The following is a 20,618-nucleotide window of genomic DNA, read 5'->3' as shown; positions in this document are numbered from 1 at the left end:
TTCCCCACCTGTGTTTTAGGGCATCCTCTGGTTTTGGAGGGAGGGGTTGACTCATTTATCCTGAAGCCTCAAATAATTTAGCACACCTAGTCTCTAGGAACTGTAATATTATCCATGCATTGCCTTGGCCAGTTTCTTGCCTATGTATCAGGCACTGTGTACAGATATTTCAGGAATCACCAGAAGAGTGGAAGAGATCGTTTATCTCCACATTGCAGTGCTACAGCACCATCATCCGAAACACAGAGATCATAATATAACCAAACATGGTGGGAAAGGCCTGCATAGTAATGGGAGTTCCTGCTCCAGAGATTGGGAATGCAAGTAGCTACCATCTTTGGTGGGTGATATCCAGCTGGTGCCCTCCTCTTCTTTAAGCAGATGCTTCCGCTGACACAACAGCACTAAGAACACCTAACTGCATCTTGCCCACCGTCTGTAACCAAAGAGATCTACATGCTGATGGTATTCAATAGGTGGCATTAACTGCTCTTGCTGGATGATAGCTGTTACTAGTAATAGATACTATTGACCTGTTTCCATAGTTGTGTTACAAAAGTGTTATTTGGCCATCTGTGTGGAGCCTTAGCTATCAGCGTGTGGCTTAACAGCCGTACCATTCACATTCAGGATACTCAGACCCTGTAACTCATTATTTATTTATTTATACCCTGCCTTCCAGCCAAAGGCCCTCAAGGCGGCTTACAAAAAACACAAATATAAAATTACAATATAAAATACATCAATAAAATAATACAATTTACAAAATACAATTTACAAAAGTTAAATAACTGCTCTTAGGCTAACAGTGTAAGGTGTTCGACACATGAGGGAAAAGGGACAGGGAAGAACAAGGAGAAAAGCACACTCAGGCACCAGTTCTTAAATTACAGTTCTTATCATGACCAGCTGGAATGGAAGCAGGTAGCGTGATAACATGGTGGCTACTGGGGAGGGCAAGGACAGCTAGTAGCTCAGCAGAGGCGATGAAACAGCTCATGGATGGATCAGCTTTGGCATGGAAACAAAACACATCTTTGCTGCTGAAGCCACGAGGCATCCTGGCAAGCACATTGCACGGTGCCCTCCACCCTGCGCTTTGCCCCTCTCGTTCGCATCTCTCTCTGGTTCCTTAGCTGCCATGAGGCTACAGAGATGCTGGATATGCTCGGGGTCAGCGGGGGGCCGGTCGGCTCGACTCCCGGCAGAGTGGCTGCTGCGCCTAGGGGTCCCTTGCTGACGGCCTGAAGCGCGGCGCAGGAAACTCTCGTACTCAGCCAGGTTGTTGAAGCAGGGCGCGGCCAGGTAAGGCGTGCACTCCGAGTAGTGGCTGGGTAAGGCGCGCACTCCGAGTACAGCGCCAGCAGCGGGGTCAAAGTGTGAGGAACTCATGACCAAATACGAAGTGGGAGATTATCAGGAAGGTGACTCTTTGGCATATTCCTGAGAAATAATGCTCCTCATCCCATATTTTAACGTTTACCTGGTGTACTGCTTGAGCTCCACCTATCTTAGCATAGTCTTCAGCCCAGGAACTTAGTCCTGTAAATGCCTTATCCCAAGAAGGAAAATTCAGTATAATGATAATGGAGAAAATATATGCCTGTTTTATTTTTCAGATACAAATAATGAAACATTATACATTTCAAGTATTTGGTGTCTCCCTAAAAACAATTCCTGATATACTTGATTCTTGTTTTGTTGTTGTTATTAACTCTCTGTCTGTTTGCAAGAGAGATACAGAACTACTATATGAAAAAGCTAAGCACATACCCATGGGTGTTGCTCTGTGACTTGTAGAAACCTGCGGCAGCCTTGTAATTTTACTGAATTTGAAGCAGTCACAACCTAAAGCAGCTTATTTAGCGTATTTAAAGGCATCATGGTAATAAAGTGCCAAAGTTCTTGATGAGATTATTTATTCACGATACAATTTATTTCTTTATTTGTTAAATTTGTGCCCCTCCTCCCGCACCCAACTGTTCCTAGAGCAGATACCAACAACAAATCACAACAAATACAATAGAATGTAATAAAATGCAATAAAACAGCAATAAAATACAAGAAAAAACATAAAAGTAAGGTAGGTCTAAATTTTTCTTTGTTTCTTTTATTAAGTTTATATCCTGTCCTCCCTCCCAGAAGAAGCCCAGGCAGCAAACAAAAACACTAAAAACCACTCTAAAACATATTAAAAACAAAAGACTTTAAAACATATCAAAACAAAACATCTTTTAAAAAAAAGCTTTTAAAAACATCAAAAGAAGTAATTCCAGCACATACGCAGAATGGAATGAGGTCTCTGCTTAAAAGGCTTGTTGAAACATCAAGGTCTTCATTAGGTGCTGAAAAGATAACAGAAATGGTGCCTGTCTAATATTTAAGGGGAAGGAATTCCAAAGGGTAGGTGCCACAAAACTTATTATGTTGTGTGGAACGGACTTCCTGATAAGATAGTATCTGTAGGAGGCCCTCACCTGGAGAGCACAGTGAATGACTTGGTATATAAGGGGTAAGATGATCTTTCAGGTATCCTGGTCTCAAGCTGCATAAGGCTTTGTACACCAAAACCAGAACTTTGAGTTGGCCTGGAAGCTAATGGGCCGCCAATCACTATAATCAATAAAAACAGCCAGTTAAAATATTTTTAACATACATACATATCAACTTGTGGCCCAAAGATCTGTCTAAATAAAAATGTCTGCCTGCCAGTGGAAGGTCATTGGAGATGGCTAGCTGGACATCCCTTCCCAAGGAGTTCCAGACCCTGCAAACAACCTCCAAGAAGGTCCTCTCTCTTCATATGAAGCGTGTTTCAGATATTAGCAGGACAAAACAGAAGGCCCTCTCCAGAGGATCTAAAAACCTGGGCAGGCTCATATGGAAGAATGCAGTCTTTCGGATAACCTGGTTGTATAAGGCCAGCACTTTGAATTATGCCTGGAAATAGACGGTAGCCAGTGAAACTGTTAACAACTGAAATGTTAAGAACTTCAGTACTCTGAGTTTCAATCAGGTGTGGGGAACCTTTGGCCCTCCAAATGTTGCTGAACTACAACTCCCATCAGCCACAATAGGTATAATCAGTGGCCAGAGATGGTGGGACATGTAGTTCAGCAACATCCAGAGGGCCAAAGGTTCCCTATACCTGGTTTAGATGATGACATCATGTAATTTAGTTTAGGCACTTATTTGCTAGCATTGATATACAGACAGCCCTCGATTAGCTAAATCATTCGTACAAGGCATATTAAATATGTTGATCCTTTGTAACATTTGCAACATTGAGGATATTCTAAAGGGGGCAGGAAATTTCATTGATGTATGTAAAAAATTTGGGAAGGACAGATATCCTTTTTTAAAAGCCTAGCATACACATAAAGGTAAAGGTGTCCCCGCACTTAAAGTGCGAGTCGTTTCCGACTCTTAGGGTGATGTCTTGTGACGTTTACTAGGCAGACCGTTTGTATGGGGTGGGATTGCCAGTTCCTTCCCCGGCCTTTCTTTACCCCCCAGCATATGCCGGGTACTCATTTTACCGACCACGGATGGATGGAAGGCTGAGTGGACCTTGACCCCTTTTACCGGAGATTCGACTTCCTCCTTCCGTTGGAATCGAACTCCGGCCGTGAGCAGAGCTTCGGCTGCATTACCACTGCTTACCACTCTGCGCCATGGAGGGTCTCAAAAAAGTACTTTTTGTATCATTTAATTGTTACCCATTTATTCTTTGTCTTGGTTCACTGATCTGAACAATGATTCTTCATAGTTATATTTTATCTGGAAAACTGCAGTAGAAAAGAAAACATTTAGAAGGACCATGCCCATATTTTTGTTAGCACTTTTAAGTTATTCAGTGACTTATATGAATAGAAGGGTTTATCTACTTACCTAGTGATATGCAAAGTTTTGTGACACTTTTGACAGTCCTCAGTTTTGTAATGGTACAGGAGGATGTGAGGACAGATATTGTTTGTCTAATCTTTCATTGCTCTTTATTTATTCTTTAAAATTCTAAGGGGTCATAAAAGTAATATGCTTTAAAATGAGGCATAGATTATATTGCTAATTATAACCATTCTTACACAACAGAAGGTCTGGCCTTTTACAGTACCTATGCATGTTTACTCAGAAGTAAGCCTCACTTAGTTAAATTAGACTTACTTCCAGATAACGCAGCCATGTGGCACCATCCTAAGCATATTTACTGCTCAGTTCTATGAAACTTACTTCCTAGTAAGAATGTTTAGGATTGTAGCCTTAGTTAAAAAAAAAAAGGATGATAAATCTTCCAGACCAAATGAAGTAATATATTAATATGAAAATTTGTATTTTACACGAGGTCAGTGGTAGAGTGCATGCAGAAGGTCATAGTTAAGTTCCTGACATGTTCAGTTAAAACAATCTCAGGTGTGTCTAGGCTAGGGAAGAGTCTCCTTTGGAAAGCTGGTCAGAATACAGTACTGGGCTAAATGGACCAATATAGCCAGGCAGTAGAACAAATCATGTTGTAAGATATGCAATCCTATATAGCCTGTTCCTGCAGCTTTTACTGCTTGCATACAACTTATGCTTTCTTGAAAGAATGGGGAAAAAAGAACCAGGCCACACTTGCAATGAGCTACTTGGCATTCATTACTTTTGGAGGGTTCTTCCCTGATCCCATCAACTTCGTTGGATATATTTGCTAGTATTATGGGAGATCCAGTAGTAGCCAGTGGGGCGGCATAGGTGAGGTTCCATTACTCTCCTGGCTTCCTATCGCTGTGGGCTGCTGCCGCTGACCAAGAGGGAGGGGGGGGGCACAGGGAACTTGGTGCAGTGCATGACAGCAGGGGCATTGGATTGACTCTGCCTCATCATGCCAAGCTTCCTGCATTTAGTCGCTCTCAGTCACGGTGTTGGGAAGTCAGAAGCTCAATAGAGCCTCAACAGCCACTACTGGGGAAAACTGAATCCATTGGATTTGAAGCTAATGCTAAATCCATATGAAATGGCAGATATAGCTTTGATTCTTGGATGTAGAAAGAATGACAGGAAGCACTAATTAATGATCATTTGGGTTACTTTGGAGATGACGGGTTTGGTTTCATAGAAAGTTATTCTAAATCATCTGGTAATTATAGAGTTGATGTCTATGAGGAGGCTTATGTTTGATGTGGCTTGCCAATTGAAACTTATCAGACCAGTGTAGATATACTGCCACCCAATCTTCTAATTATACTTGGAGTGGCCCATAGGCTTACAGTCTCCTTTCTCCCCACTCTTGCATATAACCTTCCTTCTCCTTTAAATGTTTGGAGCCAACTATAGTAGTATTACATCTGCACCTGTATTTTCACTAATCTGGGTTAGCTCCAAACCCCAGTGAACAGTCAGGGTTGGAAGACCGTTTGCAAATTATGGAATTCTCAAAGAGAAGACAGCCCTAAATCAGTCAGAATGGGCAAAGGAGCCAGAACCTTTGACAGCTCCAAGCAGATGCTGCAAGAAGGTCTGGAGTCCACCTGAGCTCTTATGTGCTGCTTGGGCCTGGCTACGTTTGTTAGGCTCCACCCCCAGTGAGATAAAGGAAGATGTTTAAAGGGGCAGCCTTTGCACTCTTTGCTGCCCAATTATGTCTGTCTGGATGCATTATATTCTTTACCAGGTGGTAAGACATCGGGAGATCCTTAGTGATAAGAGTAGTGGTTCTTTTAGGGGTTGTAACCCAGGAGTGAGGAGGTTCTGACTCAGGAGAACCCATTTCAGGTGATTCAGGAAAGGTCCAAGAGTGGTGACATGGTCTGTGACTGGTACCTTTGCAATCCTTGCCATTGGACCCCAGAGTTGCTGGGGACTTTTGGTTATATCCCTTATGTATCTGAACCTTGGTCACTGCTCAGAGCCAGGGTCATAATATGGTTTGAACTAACCATAGTTAGTGATGATGCAGATACAGATGTAACTCAAACCATTGCTAGCTCCAAAAATGAAAGGCGCATGGGAATGAGGATAGGAGGAAACATGAAAGGCTGCATAGGAATGCCTGTGATTAGGAGATTATCCCATGAGCTCAATGTTACGTGTGGAAATTAATTAATAACCCTCACTTCCTCCCAATAAACCTTGTATCATTTTTGGCTTCGCTTGTATAGCTTTTTGACTAATCCAGTAATTAGGGAAGCATTTGCAGATAGATGTAGGCAGAGACCGGTAGTTGCGTGTGCATAGATTTTTGAATTTTCTGTGTTTGCCTTGCTTTCTAGCAAGCCCCACCACAGCAGCCCAGATGAGCTTGTCAAATCCAACCATGTTACGGACGCACAGTCTTTCTAATGCGGACAGCCCTTACGATCCTTACAGTGACACCCGGTTCCGGAACAGCTCAATGTCACTGGATGAAAAGAGCAGGACAATGAGCCGTTCTGGGTCATTCCGGGATGGCTTTGAAGAGGGTAAGTAAGCTGAAGATCTCTTTTCAAAAGCTAGATCAAGTTTCCAGCTGAAATCAGCTGGGGAAGAAACTGCAACAAACATAACAGACATTTTGCTAATTTTTAACCTTTATTTAACATTTAATTAACACTGGTTTTGTGTGTATTTAAGGTAAACATCAAATGGAAGATAAAATACAAAGCCTAGTTAGCTAATTCAATAGACTTTGAATTTAAAAAATTGTCAAAGGCAAGCTGGGGTGAAGAGAATCAGATGCCAGTATTTTGCTTGAGCCCAAATGTGATGCAAATTAGCCTAAGACCACTAAATCATTTAACAGTTGTTTTCAGATGTCAACACACCCTGTGAAATACCTTGTCAAACTCTGATGCTTCTCACTGAAGAATACTCTTGCTCCTGAATGCAGCAATATAAAATGTCTTTTTCAGTGTGTAAAGATTTGTTCATTCTACGTCCTTGCATCCTAATGTGCACACCCTTCCATATTCAGTTGCTTGCAGCTTTCCTTTTTGACACTATATGAATGCTAATGGTCCCATTTTCTGTCCCTTTTAGAGCCTCTAACCCCCCTGGTCACTACTTGCCTTATCAGTTCAAGAAGTTCCTGGTAGCAATGTCCGAACTTGAGCATAGCTCAGACTTCTTTCTCATATTATCAATTGAATGTGGATTGTGGGTATCTGTGGTTATTGATAGTGGTGTCATTTGGAAAAGTTTTTATGACACATGTGACATCATGTTTTCACAATTTTTCATTGACGTTGCAATATTACTTAGCAACTAGCTATTTTTAAAAAGCTGAAATGCTGATTTGAATTAATATCTTGTTCACCTAGCTTAAACAATATGTTGCTGAGAGTGATCAAGTAGTTGGCTATTGCATGCTGTAATTCAAAGTTTACCAGAATAAATGTCAAAGAAGCCAGACATAACAGAATGGAGTTGCTACTGAATGTGGGAATATGATGGCATTGTGTTATTGGGCTCATGAAATGTAATATCAAATGTAATATTATTCAGGTGTTCAGAGAAAGGGCTATTGAGAAGATGCAGGCTAGCCCTACCCCATTGATACCAAGACATATGCCAGCCAGACACCTAGCTAATGCGTAATCAGCATCAGTCTCAAGGAGGGACTAAATGAGTATGGATAGGCTTAGATGGGGCTCCCTCTACAAGGACCGGAAATGGGGTTCCCATCCCTGTGGAGGGACCATACATATCGGCTCCCTTCAGATTAATGCTGATCATGCGTCTGCGGGTAGGGCTATCCTGCATGTGTTCAGTAGGCCATGAGGGCAGAACTGTTCCTGCCCCTGCCATTGTTGACTTCTACCCTGAACTCTTCCCTGCTTGCTTTTTGTGGTGGTAGGAATAAAGCCTGCATTAGAACTGTTTCTATATGAAGTTCTTGTAACATGTACATGTTGCCAACTTAAAAAGGCATCAACGTATGAAATTAAGATCTCTGACTTGAATCCCTTAATTTCTAACTTAAAAGTCCTAATGATATTAGTGGGTCTACTCTAAACTTGATCCACCCCATGAAGAAAATTCCATATTACATAAACTCTTATTTCTCTGTTGTTGCAGCAAAATGTTTTTAATAATCGTGATTGACTGGGGTTTTTTTACTTCTTTTTGTATACTGGCACTTCCAGATTCTTTTTCTTTTAGTGCAGTAAACTTGCAGTTGTTGCTAAGCTGTGGGAAATAAGGACTTCTTGCTTCAGGGAAGCTCTTTTTGGTTTGTTATTTTACTATGCTTTAATCTTGTAATGTTCTATTGCATATTGCCTTTTGAGAGAAAGGCTTTTAATACATTGTAGAAAGAAAGAAAGGATGCTGGGACCATGGTTTGCCACAATTGTTCTGGTACAGAGCTAGGAGGGTAGGAGAGAGGAAGTTAAGGAGGAGTCGTATGGGATCCGCTGTGTGCAAAAGAAACAGGACTTGTAAGTTCTGCCTTGTGGTAAGGGAGGGAAGTGGGATGCCCAATAACAAAGCAGCTTGTCTTGTTGCCTCTGGAATACTCAATGCTAATGGCAGATTTTTAACGCCTGATGTACACATGCTTAAGGCACTTGCATTTTTCATAATGCAACTTGATTGTTTACCCTAAGTATTAGAAAAAAACAGTATTGGGTTTTTAGAGCAAAACCTGTTTCTAAACCAGTTATTTTGCAAGAATATATTTTTGTATTTTTCCCACTTTTATCTCCATAGAGCAGGGGTGGAAAACCCTCTAAATGTTGCAGGAGTACAACTCCCATCAGCCCCAGTACACATGGCCAAAAACCAGGGATGATGGGAATTGTAGTTCATCAACATCTGGAGAGCCAAAGGTTCCCCAGTGTGCCCTAGAGCAACCTACCTCAACCTGGTACCCTCCAGATGTTATTAGACTACAGGTCTCATCAGCTGCAGCTGGCATGGCTGATGGTCAAGGATGATAGGAGATGTGGTCCAAACTATCTGGAGGGCACCAGCTTGGGGCTTCGTGCTCTAGAAGAACTGACAAAAACATTTTCCAGGTTTTTTTTCTTGCTAACTTAAACATTAATGAGTCTTTATCTATATTTACACCGAATATTCAACCTTCTTTATTTGTAAAACCTTTTAATTCCCTTTTGCTGTTTATGCTTCAGGCCAACCATATGGTGAAACTGGACTGGTCAGTTTAACCTTTACTTTGTCTGCTTTCCATCATCTTCTGTTTCATTTTTCATGCTCTGTCATAATTTGGTAATGTTTGAGATGCAACAGGCAGGCAAATGTTTACATCCAAATAATGTTTTGGTTTTTTTTTAAAAAAAAGCTTTATTTTGAGACCATTTGGGGGTATGTTCTCTATAATGCTTCCATTTATTTCAGCTTACTTCTTGATACTTCTGCAAAGATTTGTTTTGAGTAAATATGCTTATGATTCGTGATGCAATTTTTAATAGGCTGCTGATGAATGTTAAACCTGCTAGCAGCATCCACAGTGAATAATCTGCTGTCATTTACTTTATCGTACACAAGCAATCAGATGAGCAATTCGTTTGTTTTATGTTTCCTTTAGTGCATGGGTCCTCTCTCTCTTTGGTTTCAAGTACATCATCTATTTATTCAACGGTGAGTATCATAATAGAAATGTTTATCTTAATGCTCAGAATTGGGCACAATCCAGAAAATGTTAAGCATACTTAAGTTGCATTGATGTCAAGAGAACTCCTATGCTTAGCTGTGCCCTTATCTCCCATTGGTTTCCATGATATTTAAGCATGCAAAATTATTTAATTTCTCCCATTTATTTTTGGACAATACTTGTTATGTGCCTTCAAGTCGATTACGACTTATAGCAACCCTATGATTCAATGACCTCCTATGGCATCTGTCACAAACCACCCTGTTCACAGCTTGTAGTGACAGTTCTGGTTTAATTTGTTCTAAAACCCAATTATTTGTCTTTTTTTGCGGTCCATGGTATCCGCAAAGCTCTCCTCCAACACCACATTTCAAATGAGTTGATCTTTCTCTTATCTGTTTTTTTAACTGTCCAACTTTCACATCCATACATAGAGATCTGGAATACCATGGTCTGAATGATCCTGACTTTAGTGTTCACCTTTGCATTTGAGGACCTTTTCTAGTTATCTCACAGCTGTCCTCCCCAGTCCTAGCCTTCTTCTGATTTCTTAACTGTTGTCTCCATTTTGGTTAATGACTGTGCCGAGGTATTGGTCCAATCCCGCTTTCCGTATGATATGTTCTGCGTATAGGTTAAACAAATAGGGTGATAAAATACACCCCTGTCTCACACCCTTTCCAATTGGGAACCAATTTGTTTCTCCATATTCTGTCCTTACAGTAGCCACTTGTCCAGTGTATAGATTGCGCATCAGGAGAATCAGATGCTGTGGCACTCCCATTTCTTTTAAAGCATTCCATGGTTTTTCATGATCTATAACAGTGTTTCCCAAACTTTTTTTATTTTTTTGTTGCTGGACTACAACTGCCATCAGCCCCAGCCAGCATGGCCAATGGTCAGGAATTATGGGAACTGTAGTCCAGCAACAAAAACAATAAAAAAAGTTTGGGAAACACTGATCTGTACAGTCAAAGGCTTTGCTGTAATCTATAAAGCACAGGATGATTTTCTTCTGAAATTCCTTGGTCTGTTCCATTATCCAACGTATGTTTGTGATATGATCTCTGTACCTCTTCCCTTTCTAAATCCATCTTGGACATCTGGCATTTTTCGCTCCATATATGGTAAGAGCCTTTGTTGTAGATTCTTGAGCATTACTTTACTTGCATGGGATATTAAGGCAATAGTTCAATAATTACTGCATTCCCTGGGATCCCCGTTCTTTGGAATTGGGATGTATATTAAATGCTTCCAGTTTGTGGGGCATTGTTTAGTTTTCCATATTTCTTAACAGATTTTTGTCAAAATTTGGACAGATTCAGTCTCAGTAGTTTGTAGCAACTCTATTGGTATGCCATCTGTTCCTGGTGATTTGTTTCTTCCAAGTATTTTAAGAGCAGTTTTCACCTCACATTCTAAAATTTCTGGTTCTTCATCATATGGTTCCTCCGTGAATGAATCTGTCATCCTGGCATCTCTTTTATAGAGTTCTTCAGTGTATTGCTTCCATCTTCCTTTCATTTCATCTCAGTCAGTCAGTGTGTTCCCCTGTTGATTATTCAACATCCCTACTCTTGGTTTAAATTTCCCTTTCATTTCTCTAATCTTTTGGAATAGGGCTCTTGTTCTACCCTTTTTGTTGTCCTCTTCTATTTCTGTACAATAACTATTGTAATAGTTCTCTTTGTCCCTACGTACTAGTCGCTGCATTGTTGCATTTAGGGTTCTGACAAGGTTTCTGTCTCCTCTTGCTTTTGCTTTCCTTCTCTCTTTAACAATTTTAAGAGTTTCTTCAGTCATCCATTGAGGTCTTCCTCTCTTTTTAACTAGAGGTATTGTCTAGTTGCATTTTTCCCTATAATGTCTCTGACTTCTCTCCATAGTTCTTCTGGTTCTGTGTCAACTTTGTTTAAAACCTCAAATCTGTTCCTTATTGATCTTTATATTCTTCTGGGATGTTATTTAAATTGTATTTTGGCATTATGATTGCTTTTGTTCTTCTGTTTTAGCTTTGCTCTGATTTTCAATACAACCAGTTCATGATCTGTACCGCAGTCTGCTCCTGGTCTTGTTTTCACAGAAAGTATGGAACTTATTCATCTTCTGCTGCCAATTATATAATCAATTTAATTCCTATATTGACCATTTGGTGACATCCACGTTTACAGTCTTTTTGGTTGCTCAAAAAATGTGTTTGCAAGAAACAAATTATTAGCTTCACAGAATTCAATAAGTCTTTCTTCTGCTTCATTTCTGTCTCCTAGGCCCCATTGTCCCACAATTTCTAGTTCTTCTCTGTTCCCTATTTTTGCATTGCAGTCCCCCATGATTATCAGCACATCTTGTTTTGGTGTGTGTTCAATTTCTTCCTGTACTTCTGCGCAAAATCTTTCCAATTCCTCGTCTTTTGCATTTGATGCTTCAAGAAAATAGTACTAGAGATTTGGCCAGCACCTGTAGCAGGTCTGCACAACCTGTGACCCACTAGCCAAGTGGAGCTCTCCAGACCATTAGGAGCTTGGGAAACCTTCTGTTTAGCTGCTTGTGAGGGACAGCAAGAACTAGGCAGACACTAACAAAGCACCAGGCAAAACAATAGGAACATAGGAAGCTATCTTCTACAGAGTCAGACCATTGGTCCATCTAGTTCAGTATTGTCTACACTGACTGGCAGCAGCTCTCCAGGGTTTCAGGCAGGAGTCTCTCTCAGCCCTACCTAGAGATGTGACCTTCTGCATGCAAAGCAGATGCTCTACGATTGACCAGTGGTCCTTCCCCAATAATTTATATCATGCTGTGCCTCATAAAGGCCTGATCAGGACCAGCCAGACAGGACCAGCTTCGCAGTCTCAATGCGTGGATGAGACGATGGTGTCGGGTGGAAGGGTTTAGATTTGTTAGGCACTGGGGAACATTTTGGGACAAGCCGGGCCTGTACAAAAGGGACGGACTCCACTTGAACCAGAATGAAACCAGACTGCTGGCACTTAAAATTAAAAAGGTAGCAGAGCAGCTTTTAAACTGACTGAGGGGGGAAACCCGACAGGAGCTGAGAAAGGTCCGGTTCGGAATAAACCTCCCCCCTGGGATAAAAACCAAAGAAATGATGAAATTTTAAAAGGGGTAGGCCTAGAAGTAGGCATTGTGAGAGCAGGGGCACAGGATATAAATTCAGAAGAGCAAAATTACCACAGGCCAAACCACAAGTGCCAAAGACACTTGAAGAGAGACACTGCTTACAAGTGCCTGTACGCTAATGCTAGGAGCCTCCGAACCAAGTTGGGAGAATGGGAGTGCTTGGTCTTAGAGGAGAGCATTGATATAGTGAGCATAATGGAGACCTGGTGGAATGGAGAAAACCAGTGGGATACGGTTATCCCTGGATATAAACTATATCGGAAGGACAGGGAAGGATGTCTTGGTGGCGGAGTCGCTCTATATGTGAAAGAAGGCATTGAATCCAGCAAGCTCGAAACCCCAAAAGAGGCGGACTTCTCCACAGAATCGTTGTGGGTGGTGATACCATGCCCCAGGAGGGACTTAATACTGGGAACAATCTATCGTCCCCCTGATCAAAATGCTCAGGGAGACCTTGAGATGAGATATGAAATTGAGGAAGCATCCAAACTAGGAAATGTGGTAGTAATGGGTGACTTCAACTACCCGGACATAGACTGGCCGCATATGTGTTCCAGTCATGACAAAGAAGCAAAGTTTCTAGATATTCTAAATGACTGTTCCCTAGACCAGTTGGTCATGGAACCGACCAGAGGGACGGCAACCCTGGACTTAATCCTCAGTGGGGACTGGGACCTGGTGCAAGATGTAAGTGTTGTTGAACCGATTGGGAGCAGTGACCACAGTGCTATTAAATTAAACATACATGTAACTGGCCAATTGCCAAGAAAATCCAACATGGTCACATTTTACTTCAAAAGAGGAAACTTCACAAAAATGAGGGGTTTGGTAAAAAGAAAGCTGAAAAACAAAGTCCAGAGGGTCACATCACTCAAAAAGGCTTGGAAGTTGTTTAAAAATACTATATTAGAAGCTCAACTGGAGTGCATACCGCAGATCAGAAAAGGTACCGCCAGGGCCAAGAAGATGCCAGCATGGTTAACGAGCAAAGTCAAGGAAGCTCTTAGAGGCAAAAAGTCTTCCTTCAGAAAATGGAAGTCTTGTCCGAATGAAGAAAATAAAAAAGAACACAAACTCTGGCAAAAGAAATGCAAGAAGACAATAAGGGATGCTAAAAAAGAATTTGAGGAGCACATTGCTAAGAACATAAAAACCAACAACAAAAAAATCTATAAATACATTCAAAGCAGGAGACCATCTAGGGAGGCGATTGGACCCTTGGATGATAAGGGAGTCAAAGGTGTACTAAAGAACGATAAGGAGATTGCAGAGAAGCTAAATGAATTCTTTGCATCTGTCTTCACAGTGGAAGATATAGGGCAGATCCCTGAACCTGAACTAAGATTTGCAGGAAGGGATTCTGAGGAACTGAGACAAATAGTGGTAACGAGAGAGGAAGTTCTAGGCTTAATGGACAATATAAAAACTGACAAATCACCAGGCCCGGATGGCATCCACCCGAGCGTTCTCAAAGAACTCAAATGTGAAATTGCTGATCTGCTAACTAAAATATGTAACTTATCCCTCGGGTCCTCCTCCGTGCCTGAGGACTGGAAAGTGGCAAATGTAACGCCAATCTTCAAAAAGGGATCCAGAGGGGATCCCGGAAATTACAGGCCAGTTAGCTTAACTTCTGTCCCTGGAAAACTGGTAGAAAGTATGATTAAAGCTAGATTAACTAAGCACATAGAAGAACAAGCCTTGCTGAAGCAGAGCCAGCATGGCTTCTGCAAGGGAAAGTCCTGTCTCAGTAACCTATTAGAATTCTTTGAGAGTGTCAACAAGCATATAGATAGAGGTGATCCAGTGGACATAGTGTACTTAGACTTTCAAAAAGCGTTTGACAAGGTACCTCACCAAAGACTTCTGAGGAAGCTTAGCAGTCATGGAATAAGAGGAGAGGTCCTCTTGTGGATAAGGAATTAGTGAAGAAGCAGAAAGCAGAGAGTAGGAATAAACGGACAGTTCTCCCAATGGAGGGCTGTAGAAAGTGGAGTCCCTCAGGGATCGGTATTGGGACCTGTACTTTTCAACTTGTTCATTAATGACCTAGAATTAGGAGTGAGCAGTGAAGTGGCCAAGTTTGCTGACGACACTAAATTGTTCAGGGTTGTTAAAACAAAAAGGGATTGTGAAGAGCTCCAAAAAGACCTCTCCAAACTGAGTGAATGGGCGGAAAAATGGCAAATGCAATTCAATATAAACAAGTGTAAAATTATACATATTGGAGCAAAAAATCTTAATTTCACATATACGCTCATGGGGTCTGAACTGGCGGTGACCGACCAGGAGAGAGACCTCGGGGTTGTAGTGGACAGCACAATGAAAATGTCAACCCAGTGTGCGGCAGCTGTGAAAAAGGCAAATTCCATGCTAGCAATAATTAGGAAAGGTATTGAAAATAAAACAGCCGATGTCATAATGCCGTTGTATAAATCTATGGTGCAGCCGCATTTGGAATACTGTGTGCAGTTCTGGTCGCCTCATCTCAAAAAGGATATTATAGAGTTGGAAAAGGTTCAGAAGAGGGCAACCAGAATGATCAAGGGGATGGAGCGACTCCCTCACAAGGAAAGGTTGCAGCATTTGGGGCTTTTTAGTTTAGAGAAAAGGCGGGTCAGAGGAGACATGATAGAAGTGTATAAAATTATGCATGGCACTGAGAAAGTGGATAGAGAAAAGTTCTTCTCCCTCTCTCATAATACTAGAACTCGTGGACATTCAAAGAAGCTGAATGTTGGAAGATTCAGGACAGACAAAAGGAAGTACTTCTTTACTCAGCGCATAGTTAAACTATGGAATTTGCTCCCACAAGATGCAGTAATGGCCACCAGCTTGGATGGCTTTAAAAGAAGATTAGACAAATTCATGGAGGACAGGGCTATCAATGGCTACTAGCCGTGATGGCTGTGCTGTGCCACCCTAGTCAGAGGCAGCATGCTTCTGAAAACCAGTTGCCGGAAGCCTCAGGAGGGGAGAGTGTTCTTGCACTCGGGTCCTGATTGCGGGCTTCCTTCAGGCACCTGGTTGGCCACTGTGAGAACAGGATGCTGGACTAGATGGGCCACTGGCCTGATCCAGCAGGCTCTTCTTATGTTCTTATGTTCTTAAGGGTTATTATGAAAAATAACAACTCACTATGGAGAAACCAATTGGTTTCCCATCAGAAAGGGTGTGAGACAGGGGTGTATTTTATCACCCTATTTATTTAATCTATACGCAGAACATATCATATGGAAAATGGGATTGGACCAAGATGAAGGAGGTGTGAAAATTGGAGGGAGATGTATCAATAACTTAAGATATGCAGATGATACCATACTCCTAGCAGAAACTAATAATGATTTGAAACGAATGCTGATGAAAGTTGAAGAGGAAAGCACAAAAGCAGGACTATAGCTGAACGTCAAAAAGACTAAAGTAATGACAACAGAAGATTTATGTAACTTTAATGTTGACAATGAGGACATTGAACTTGTCAAGGACTGTCAATATCTTAGCAGAGTCCTTAACCAAAATGGAGACAATAGTCAAGAAATCAGAAGGCTAGGACTGGTGAGGGCAGCTATGAGATAACTAGAAAAGGTCCTCAAATGCAAAGATGTATCACTGAACACTAAAGTCAGGATCATTCAGACCATGGTATTTCCAATCTCTATGTGTGGATGTGAAAGTTGGACAGTGAAAAAAGCAGAACTCATTTGAAATGTGGTGTTGGAGGAGAGCTTTGCGGATACCATGGACTGCGAAAAAGACAAATAACTGGGTGTTAGAACAAATTAAACCAGAACTGTCACTAGAAGCTAATATGATGAAACTGAGGTTATCATACTTTGGACACATCATGAGAAGACATGATTCACTAGAAAAGATAATAATGCTGGGAAAAGTAGAAGGGAGTAGAAAAAGAGGAAGGCCAAACAAATGATGGATTGATTCCATAAAGGAAGCCACAGACCTGAACTTACAAGATCTGAACAGGGAGATTCACAACAGACGCTGTTGGAGGTCGCTGATTCATAGGGTTGCCATAAGTCGTAGTCAACTTGAAGGCACATAACAACAACAACAACTCACCCATGATGGCAGGAAGCACTGGTTTTAAATTCTAGTAGATGAAGACTAGGTATCAGAAAAACCTCCTAATGGTGTTTTACCCTTGTGTCTGCTGTATTCGTTCATCTCATGGGTTGGGCAGAGAAAGGCTATTTGTTATTTATTGTTTTTTTATTGCTTATTCTCAAATTGTAATAGCTATATATTAAAATATTTTAATTAAAAGATCCAGTGTGGTGTAGTGGTGAGAGTGTTTGACTAGGACCTGGGTTCGCATCTCTGCTCAGCCATGAACCTCACTTTGGTGACCATGGGTCAGTCACTGTCTCTCAGCCTAACCTACCTCACAGGATTGTTGTGAGAATAAAATCGGGAGGGAGAGAACCATGTGCGTACATTACCTTGAGCTCCTTGGAGGAGGGGCAGTGTCATGGCCCCGTCAGAGGACTCCTCAGATGAGGACGACTCGGGAGTAACAGCAGCAGACCCAGGAGCAGCAGGAGACACGGAGGAGCCTCCTGAGAATCCTGCCCCTCAGCTGCAGAGCACCCCAGGGACAGCAGAGGCCCTGCAGCCAGACACAGACAGTGAACAGGATACTCCCCCCTCACCTGCAGAACGTAGACAGCAGAAGGTCAGGCAGAAGAGAGGCAGGCCTGTCTCCTTAAGGCCCAAACGCTGAGGGCTCACACCTGCTGTCAACCTTGCTCTTTATAAGGCACACCTTGGCTGCAGCTTGTTGCTGACTGCAGCGTCAGGCGTGGCTTTGTGTAGACCTAGTTTCCCTGCATCATCTCTTTGACTGACCTCCTTGGCAATTGATCCCGGACCTCTACTGACCTCACTGCTGGACTCCTGACTCGGCAAGTACGCTTCGGATAGGCCTGGCAGATTTACAACCTGACTGCTGGCTAAGGACTTTCCTTCCCTGCCAAAGACCCAGGAATTTCCAGCCCCCCCGACACTGCTGATGCAGTGTAGAGCTGACAGGCGGGATATAAATGTAATAATAAAAAATACACATAAATAAATAAAAGTACAATAATGTGACATGGGCTATAATCCTATACCCCCTGACCTGAATGTAAGCCCTTCTGAACTCAGTGGAATGTTTTTTTGAGTAGCCACAGATAGGAGTACACTTTAGAGTGCTAAGTGATATTTGAAGTTTCCTAGAGAATAAGTGATTAAACAATGAAACTTCTTGAGGAAATCAATATAACCTCATGAGCGTCAACAATCTCAGCACATGAAATTAATTTTTAATTTTAATTTTGATTTCAATATGACTTCTGTATAATCACTTTTTATTCTTTATTCCAGCCTGAAGAAAAATGTCAGTCAGAGGTAAGGAAATGTTCATTTTCTTTAATACTAGTAACCTTTGCCCTTTCAGCATCAGACACTTTTTAAATAGATAGATAGATAGATTGATAGATTGATTCATTAGAATTTTTAAAGTGACAATACCCCAGCTTTTGTAAAATCAGTGAGCCCAACACAGTGCCCTGCTGAATCCTGCCTTTCTGCACATGTTGCACCTGCATGTGTAAATCTCTCCTTGCCAATCCCATCAGGCTCCTTTTTATATACAGAGCTGTGCATGTGTGTGGACTGCATGTGCCAAGTATTGTAAATGGGGCGCGGACTAGATCATGCTCAAAATGTTCTTTCATTATATGTATTGATTGGTATTCTGCCCCACTACTATAACTCATTGGCCTTGGGTTACATCAAATTTCTGGACAAAGAACAAGCTCTATTGTATATATTGATTTCTGCAGTTTATTGCTGGTCTTAGATTTGTTCAGACTCAGTTTGCACCCATTACTTTGTCACTTTCTCCAGACCAAAATTGGATACAGTGGAATTGAAGACACTGAACAGCCTGACTTTGCTACCATCTAATAATACACTCCCCATGTTCAAGTCTAAACCTTTGGTTCAGCAGCAAGACCTTTGGGAAGACTAGAAAAATAGTAAAACCCCGGAGTTCAAACCAATGCCTCAGTCATGGTCAAAAAACATCCCTCAAGAATCTCCAGTAGCAAGTGGTTCTGCCCTAGCTAAGAACTGGGCATGGGATCTATATTCCCCAGTTCCTTCTAGAGAGAGAAAACCTAACAGTGTGTGTACCTTGCAGTATTCTCCGTGCTGCTAAATATGTGTTGTTTAAGTTTCCTTGATTTTTAAGTGTTTATCACACTTTTCTACATATGTAATCATCTGGTTTGCACTTTGCAGATATCTCTAATCTGCCTGCCCACCTCCAAGCAACATTTCTTGAAAACCCATTAGCACAATTTCCCATGATTCAGGGAACATACTTCCAATATGTAGAAAACCAAACTCTCATCTCTGGTTCATATTTTCAGTGATCAGAAATGGAAAAGGATTGTTTGCCAAGCATAAAATTTAAAGTTTTGTACTATATTCATCCAGTTATCCTTATTACATGATAATTGTTGTCCAAATAGTCCTCTAAGCAACTAACAAGGGTTAAAATAAAAACAAATAAAAATTCAAAGAATTACTAAAATCAACATTAATGAACAACTCCAATAAATTCAGCAAGAGACAACACAGAACCAGCAATAAAACTGGCAATAAAAAAATTACTTTTCTCACAAAAGTGGCATGGATCTGGTGAGATTCTATCAGTAGGGTAGCCCACAAAATAGATGCAACAACTAAGAAGGCACTATTTGTAGAAGACACTTCTACTAACCGTAATGGTGGAACTTTGAACAATACTGTGCTACATTTGAACAACAAAGAAAGAATCTTGTAGTACCTTAAAGGCTATATTTATTATGACTTAAGCTCTTGTGGACTGGAGTCCATTTCATCCGATGCATGAAGTGTTAGCCTCATTTGGCAGGTATATACACACATGGATGTAGGGAGAAAAAATGTTAGCAGTGAGATCAGAAAGAAATGAAAAACAACAAATACAGACTGCGTTAAAGCTTAGATGCATGTAAAATAATTTCAGTAACCATACACAATGCAGTATTGATAACACAAACATTCTAAACTAATTAATACCTGTTGTGGCATAACACCTTTTTATCTCTGTTATGGTTGCAGGTGGTAGAATTAAACTTCCTGATAAGTGCTATTTCAGCAGTTTCAGGCTGTAGTTTTCCCCTCAAATTTAAGAATGAGCGCAAGGTCAACAACAGAGTGTCCTGGGAGGCTGAGCTGTTCTTCTACTGCAGTGGTTCTTCCTGCAGGCCTAATTAGATCCACCAGACCTCCCAGTTTGGCTCCCAAGGCCATTTTGTGCTGGCTACACCCTCCTGACTCCTGATAGCATATAATGTCAGGGGTAGGAAAGATAAAGCCTTGGCTGCAAAGGAACAAACAGGAACCTTAGAGGGCACCCCCAGTTATTCCTTCGTAGCACTGGCTTGCATTTGGTGCTAATTAAATTTGGCATGGAATGCTTTCAGGCAGGACTGGTTTCACTCAGGAGTTGCTGGTCCAGAGCTCCTGAGTGGATCCACTCCTGCCAAAAGCAGTGCAGCTTGCATTCGGCACCAGATTTAAATAGCACCAAATGTAAGGCATGGCTGCCAAGGAACAATTTGGAGTACACTCTAATCCATGCACTCTTGATTGTTCCTTTGCAGCCTCAGCTTACATTTGGCACTGTTTAAATTTGGCACCAAAAGCAAACCCAGCTGCTTTCAGCAGGGATCAGTTCCATCTGATATTATATGACATCAAGTGATAGTCAGGTGGGAACCACTGCCCACCAGTCAGTTATGGCCCACAGAGGGTTGGCCGCTGTGTAATCCATCCCTCTGGCCAAAAGTGGTTTGCTACCCCTATCCTACTGGTTTCTAAA

At 41.5% G+C, this 20,618-nt stretch overlaps 1 protein-coding gene across 11 annotated transcripts in view; it reads left to right on the top strand.

Moving 5' to 3' along the window:
* NAV2 (neuron navigator 2) overlaps positions 1 to 20,618 on the top strand; it is a 444,626-nt gene that overhangs the window by 367,765 nt on the left and 56,243 nt on the right. For 10 of the 11 annotated variants that reach the window (XM_061610648.1, XM_061610646.1, XM_061610647.1 and 7 more), the window contains 3 exons: positions 6,249 to 6,437; positions 9,503 to 9,555; positions 18,089 to 18,112. In XM_061610648.1, coding sequence (XP_061466632.1) covers positions 6,249 to 6,437; positions 9,503 to 9,555; positions 18,089 to 18,112 — 266 coding nt within the window. The remainder of the gene's footprint in view (positions 1 to 6,248; positions 6,438 to 9,502; positions 9,556 to 18,088; positions 18,113 to 20,618) is intronic. The other variant, XM_061610652.1, reaches the window with a different exon arrangement.

Source organism: Rhineura floridana, chromosome 2, assembly GCF_030035675.1.
Source record: "Rhineura floridana isolate rRhiFlo1 chromosome 2, rRhiFlo1.hap2, whole genome shotgun sequence".
Taxonomy (NCBI): domain Eukaryota; kingdom Metazoa; phylum Chordata; class Lepidosauria; order Squamata; family Rhineuridae; genus Rhineura; species Rhineura floridana.
Note: the sequence above shows the minus strand (reverse complement) of the source record. Positions and strands in the feature narration are given on the sequence as shown.